The 7,188-nt window shown below is 39.3% G+C and overlaps 2 protein-coding genes across 2 annotated transcripts in view; one reads left to right on the top strand and one right to left on the bottom strand.

Moving 5' to 3' along the window:
* The window catches only part of LOC307033770 (uncharacterized protein), a 79,144-nt gene that overhangs the window by 37,406 nt on the left and 34,550 nt on the right, over positions 1–7,188 (bottom strand). The window lies entirely within an intron of this gene.
* On the top strand, positions 5,220–6,984 carry LOC307033773 (uncharacterized protein; the record flags this gene model as incomplete). The annotated part of the gene is made up of 3 exons (XM_079672374.1): positions 5,220–5,479; positions 5,792–6,013; positions 6,801–6,984. Exons 1-3 carry the CDS (start codon positions 5,289–5,291, stop codon positions 6,982–6,984), a joined length of 597 nt encoding a protein of 198 aa, XP_079528500.1. The 5' UTR covers positions 5,220–5,288.

Consider the following 7,188-nt stretch of genomic DNA (forward strand, 5'->3'; position numbering starts at 1 on the left):
CAACAAAAAAATATTCAGTCTCCCACTTCTCCTGAAATGTATGGAAGCCCATTTCCGCCACTTGAAAAAAATAAAATCCCCATGAAAAGTCATAATTATGAGATAAAAAAGTCGAAATTATGAGATAAAAAGTCGAAATAATGAGATAAAAAGTCATAATTATGAGATAAAAAGTCGAAATAATGAGATAAAAAGTCGAAATTATGAGATAAAAAGTCATAATGAGATAAAAAGTCGAAATAATGAGATAAAAAGTCATAATTATGAGATAAAAAGTCGAAATAATGAGATAAAAAGTCGAAATTATGAGATAAAAAGTCGAAATAATGAGATAAAAAGTCGAAATAATGAGATAAAAAGTCGAAATAATGAGATAAAAAGTCATAATTATGAGATAAAAAGTCGAAATTATGAGATAAAAAGTCGAAATAATGAGATAAAAAGTCATAATTATGAGATAAAAAGTCGAAATAATGAGATAAAAAGTCGAAATAATGAGATAAAAAGTCGAAATTATGAGATAAAAAGTCGAAATAATGAGATAAAAAGTCGAAATAATGAGATAAAAAGTCGAAATAATGAGATAAAAAGTCATAATTATGAGATAAAAAGTCGAAATTATGAGATAAAAAGTCATAATTATGAGATAAGAAGTGCGCATGCGCTGCAGTGGCGCTGTCTTCAAAGGTCCCTTCATCACCTTGCTGCTCTCCACCATGCAAACGGCATCTAGTCCTAAATAAGGTAACTATTACAGGTGACTTTTGTAAATGTTAGATGTTACATATAGCCTTATATTGCAGCTAAACTACAACAATGCAGTTCATAGCTTTGACTTTACCTGAACTATAACATATATGCCTATAGTTTTGTGGTAACGTTCACGCCACTAATGACAATAGTGTAGGCATACTGCTGCTGTGAGTTGCTAGCCTAACTCTAACCCTTAAATGCTATCTCAGCTACGGTACACCACTAATTATAGTAGCCTACATGTAACGCAGTGGTTAAAAAGTAATGCGTTAATTGAACATTGCATTGTCGTTCTTTATCGCTTTTCAGTTTGCTATTCTGGGGGAAATACTAATGCCATAGTGATCATTCAGTACATGGCCAAACCGAAGTAGTACAGTCAGATAGCATGGATAGCATTCATTACAGGGCCGTGGGAAGTAGGGGTGCTGAGGGTGCTGCAGCACCCCCTGGTGGAGGACAGGGGATCTGCACTTCCACAAGATATAATACCAAAGAAAACGAATTTTCAGCCTTGATGTAACAACATTCATAATTAAGTAAAGATAACACCCTTTTTTTAACCCGGTTATATTTTCCATTTGCCCTGTACGCTGGGCGCTGTAGTGATGAAAGTGAGGGATGTTGGCTTATCAGGCGCCCGCAACTCACAGCCAAAGTGAGAGAGATAGAGAGAGGGGATACCGCAGGGATACGTTATCTCAGTGAGTCTATCTCAGTGAGTCTCAAACGTTTTGATCACAATTTATGGAAACAAATATTTCCAAAGTACACCTTTATAATTATTAGGATAAATCAAAACAGGTTTGAAATCATTCCAATGTATACTATAGGACAGTAAACCAAAAATATTGTTTAAAACTGGAGAGATTTAAAAATATGCATAAATAAATAAATGTTAACTGGTAAAATAAGATATGAATGAACAATACAAATAAAATAAGTTTCATTTATTTGTTATTGGCTATGGTAGGTTATTGGAAATGTTCACATACTTATTTGATTAATAAAATGCAAACTGATCTGTTGTACCCTCTAGATCAGTCTAGTAATTGGGCGCTCAAAGTGCACCAGATTGAAGCATTTGACTTTAAACATTTTAAAAAATCTTCCCGGGGGAGAACCCCCGGACCCCCCTACAGGATGTGAAGTCCACCCCTCCAATTAAAACATGTTATAACACTAAATCAATTTGAAGCCTTGTTATATAAGCTGTCCACCATGTCAATATGTTTCTCTTTTTGTAGTGTATTGGTCTTTTGTAGAGGTTTTTCATTGCCAGCTAAAATCTTGCCTATTGGGCAGCACATTGGTCAGAACCAGCCCTGGTGTCATCCCCACAGCACCCCCCATTTGAAACATGTTCCCACGGCTATGATTCATTATGCATGTGTTGAACTTTCCTCTCGGCTCCCAGACCGTAGTCGAGGAAACAGGGGATTACTCTGTGGTCTCCCAGGGCCGAAGCAACAAGCTTCAGGTTCAATAATATCGAAATGACTGGAGAGAGGCGAGCTGTTCTTTGGAGGCCGTTGCATGTATTTAGTTCTTCTTGTTACACAAAATACTTCACAGACCTATATTTTCCGCTGCTTCGTTTTACTATTATATATATATATATATAATACAATAAATAAATATATATATTTTGTTTTTATATTTCTGAACATTTCTTGTTATTGTAGTAAAGTGTCTTTATTACATGTACAGCACTTTGGATCAACCAAAAATCGTTTTTAAATTTGCTCTATAAATAAAACTTGATTTGATTTGATATAGGAAATATGTGACAATTCACAAATAAACATAAAAAAAACCAAAGTTTGGAAGAGCTTTGAAAATAATACCTGGTGCTGTGTATGCAGGTTTTTCATGGTTGTAATTTAATTCACTTGACCTAAGAATTCTTGATATATTTCTTCATTTTAGATGGATTCCAGTGTCATAACTCTCATGACCGATGACCAGCTGAGAGAGTATCTGCCATCCTATGGTGATCGACTGGCTGTTTTTGGATACTGTAGACGGAAGGAAAAAGAACCCACGAGTCGCAAGTCAAAGCTCTTTGATCGACTTAGAGGAAAGCTCTCAAGAAACAAAGGTGATCATGTGTCTGAGACAGACCATCAAACCGCTCCAAAGAATGCTCAGAAGAATGCTCAGAAGAATGCTCAGAAGAATCAAAGAAAGATTGAAATTGGATGGGTGCATTTCAGAGAAGGGGAATTTGTGCAGGTACGCACCAAAAAAGGTGGAGGGACCAGAAAAGAGAGTGTCATGAAGGACAGTACAAAACAGAACCTAATTGAAAAGGCTGTGCAGTTGTTTTTTCCAGATGGAAAAAATGCAGAGGGGAGCCTTACTGATTTTGACATTGATTTAACGGACTTTCAGCGGCATTCATTAGAGGATAGTATCACAGTCAAGGAACTGTATGAAAAGACAAAATTACCTCTCTTACGTTTCTATTTAACAACCAAGAAGAGAGACATTGCCAGTGACATAAATCTGGTGGAAAACAATAGTGATGCAACTGCTCAAGAAGGAGAAAACACACATGCCAGACCTGATATCTATCACCTCTCTACAGACACATCTGCAACAGATCCGGTGGAGATAAGTACTTCAGATGTCATTTTTGTTGGAAGCAGCACAGTTTTTGCAAATGAAAACATTGATAGTGTTTCCCTTCTTTACACCACAGTCAACCCAACTGATGCATCCAGTTTGCAAGAACATGAAACACTGTTTCATGTCGGTGCTTTAGATGATAGTGGCATTGTAACTTTCCGCACAGACAGCATCTCTCTGATGGAGTACTCCAGTCTTGATGATACATTGCCTCTCTATACGGAACTGTCTATTGAATCATCCATGCCTCCTTCAATGGATATGTTTCAGGAACAAGCCAATCAGAGAGAAAGAGTGAAGAAAATGATTGTTCTTCATCGTGGACAGATTCTCAGAGAACTTATTGTAGTGTTTTCTGAGGAAAATATCATGGAGAATGACTTTCACTTCCAAGTTATTCTTCCCGATGGAAAGCTTGAAAAAGCTGTGGATGATGGAGGTGTTATGAGGGATATACTGTCCGAATTTTGGAATGACTTTTATGAGCAGTGCACTATGGGAAATGGCTTCAAAGTGCCATACCTGCGTCATGATTTTGGTAAACAAGAATGGGAAAGTGTAGGCCGAATAATCACATTTGGCTGGCAAAAAGAGAAGTACCTTCCTGTTAAACTTTCACCTGTAATTCTGGAGCAAGCTCTTTTGGGCTTTGTTGAGAGTGATCTTGTGGACAGCTTTCTCAAGTATGTTTCAGAGTCTGAGCGGGTGATCTTTGAATCTTGTCGTTCAGATTTTGAAGGTGTGGACCAAGAAGAATTGTTGGAAATCATGGATATCCACAACTGCCGGCGGCTTCCAACAGCAGATAACTTTGAGCAAATCTTAAAGGAGATTGCTCACCAAAAACTGATTCAAGAGCCTGCTTTTGTGATTGAACAGTGGAACAACACACTTGCACCTCTTAGATCAGAGCTGAAAGGGATTGCAGCAGTCTATGAAGAGCTACAACCAACATCAAGAAAGATCATGAGATCAATGACTTACCCCAGTACACAGAATGCCCAGGAGAAACAAATGGTCAAGTATGTTAGTGCATATCTTAGAGAGTCAGACACCCAGCACCTCTCCCTTTTCCTCAGATTTTGCACAGGATCAGATTTGTTCACAGGAAAGAGCATCACTGTCAGCTTCACACAACTTCAGGGATTTCAAAGAAGACCTGTTGCTCATACATGTGGCTGTTACTTGGAGTTGCCAGTCAGTTACGACCACTACCCAGATTTCCGACATGAAATGAACAAAGTCTTAGATAGCAACGTGTGGGTAATGGATATTGTCTAAGATACAAAGATTTCAGCTTACAGCAACTAGACTGCAATCAGAGGTTCACGTTTAGAATTTGTAGGTTTTCCAGATTATTGTGAAGGAAGTAATACAGCTTGTTTAACCTTACTGAGTGCCACCGCATCAACATCTTGTCAATATTTCTTTACTGCTTTTAGCAACTTTTGTTGAACATTGTTTTCAGTTTAAGAACATGTTTACGTTTCAATGCAGATAACTTTCTGTGAATACCTCATTTAAGGAAGTAGTTTAAGATTGATGGTTTATATTGCTAGACTTCACTAATAACCTGAGTCTAAATCAGTTATTTTTTCTTCCATAGAGATGTTCTGTGGTCATCATCGATTTTTCTTTCCCCTGAAAGTTTTGATGAAGACATGGCGATATATTTTGCTTCCACTCTGTGTCACTTTTGGATCACTTCTGGATTGATTCCTCTGCGCGCATTTGATTGACGTGTGGCGGAGTTCCCTCTGAGGGGGAAGGGGCGAGGGAACTCCGCGCAGCAGTTCCCTGCCAGCAGCAGCAGCAGCAGCGGGGAAAATAAAATTGAAATATAAAGCGCAAACGTAAAAGCGCGGGCCAGATTAACACTATTACATGATATCAACAAAGGGGCCATGAGAAACTGTCTCCTGGGCCTGGAGTCTGAGACACCTGTTGTAGACGATATTGGCTATATGCCCTACCGATTCGAACCATATGCCTCTGAATCGGGTGAAACGAACTCCGAGTCGGACAGTGGAGATGACAACCCGCCCGACGATCGCCAGATACCTCTCGATCTACAACGCCTGAACAATGTGGAATGGTTTGTAAACTATTTTAATTACGGAGCCAATGGGGTTGAATGGAGTAGTCTACAAATTGTGCATAATAATTATATTTCCCCTGAAAATCTATAGCTTCTGGAGTAAAATATATTCCATTAGGCAACAATTAATTGTTGGCTTCCTATTAATTAATGCATGTTAATAAAATAAAGATGTGGTAGATTACAAACAGCAAATATGTGATGAATCATGTTTACAATGATTTTTATCACACACAATATATACCACATTTTACTGATGTTTATTACAATTCATGCAGCATTTCTAAAAATACAACTGTTGTTTTCAAGGTGCACATGTGGATGCTGCAGAGCAGACAACCTGGAAACAGTACAGGAGTGTGTATGCTGCAGAGAGCTGGCAAAGGTCCAGGCACTCAATGGCAACCATGGGGGATCCTGCATCACACAGCACCCTGGATTTGAGGCAGTCTGCCTAAATGAATATGTGCTGGACGTGGCCTATTCATACTACAAGCAGAACCATGGCCACCTCAACAAATCTCCACACGAGTATGTATAATCTGACAACAAATTAAACTTCTGATGTGCAAACACTATACACTGTTCATACCATATTGATGCAAGTAGGCGACCATGTACACTGATGACAATACCACTACAGATTTGAGCTTGCCCACTGAAACATTACTACTTCAAGTGGTAACAGACATATTTCACTGTCACTTTTGTGAGCATTTGCCATAGTACTTATTAGATTTGCCACATGTTACGTTCCCTACTGGACTAGGGGAACCAAAGAGAAGTAAAGAAACACAAAAACAACCGGGCAAGAGAAAAAGGAGAGGAAACCGGTTTGTGAAGCCACAAGATGGACTTTTAATTCAACAAAGAGAAAGGGCTCACCAGCCAACTTGCAAACTAAACTATAACAACTTTATATATATTATTATTATTTATAACAACTCAGAAAGTGACTACATTAAACAAGGTACACTGGAGAACATCTCCTAACAATGAGCAACACACACATTAAACTAGGCCTCACACAGAGACACAGCAACCATGCTGCACACATGCAGCCAGGGGAGCAGGCCACTGCAGCCTTCCTCAGGTCCTTTATGGAGGTCCTGATTGGTGATTGGGAGCACCTGGGGGAGAGGCTGCACCTGGAGACAATCAGGGAGATTGAGAGACACACACACACACAAACACCAGCACCCACTACGGCACGTAACACACATCACAGAACTATTTTACAGATATGAACATCTTACATTTGGTAATGTATGATGCATATTAAAGCTAATAACTCACTCTCCCTATGTTTTCCCTACAGACGTCGACGCTACACTGCCTACCGCCAATTGGTACGATGGTGCTGGGGATACCTCGGCAAGCAAATCAGGGTACCACTGCCTGCCTGTGTTGTGGTGAAGATCTGTGATACCTTCCCATCACCCGACTACCAGGGATTTCAAGAGCCACAGCCAGAACCTAATTTATTTCTTGAAGCGGCTTAGGTGTTGCTTCACAAAGTCTGCTTTCTCGGGATGTGGGAACTCGAAACAGAGTGGGTGTGGCACATTCACTGGTTCCACTGCGAACTCTGCCTCAACATTCTCCTTGTCTGTGCACTCCTTCACTACTTCTGCCAGGAGTTCTTGTGCATATTCTGCAAGTGCCAATTGCAATAGTTCAAGACATGCTGTTGCAATTTTGTAATT

Source organism: Notothenia rossii (assembly GCF_949606895.1).
Source record: "Notothenia rossii genome assembly, chromosome: 3".
Lineage (NCBI taxonomy): Eukaryota > Metazoa > Chordata > Actinopteri > Perciformes > Nototheniidae > Notothenia > Notothenia rossii.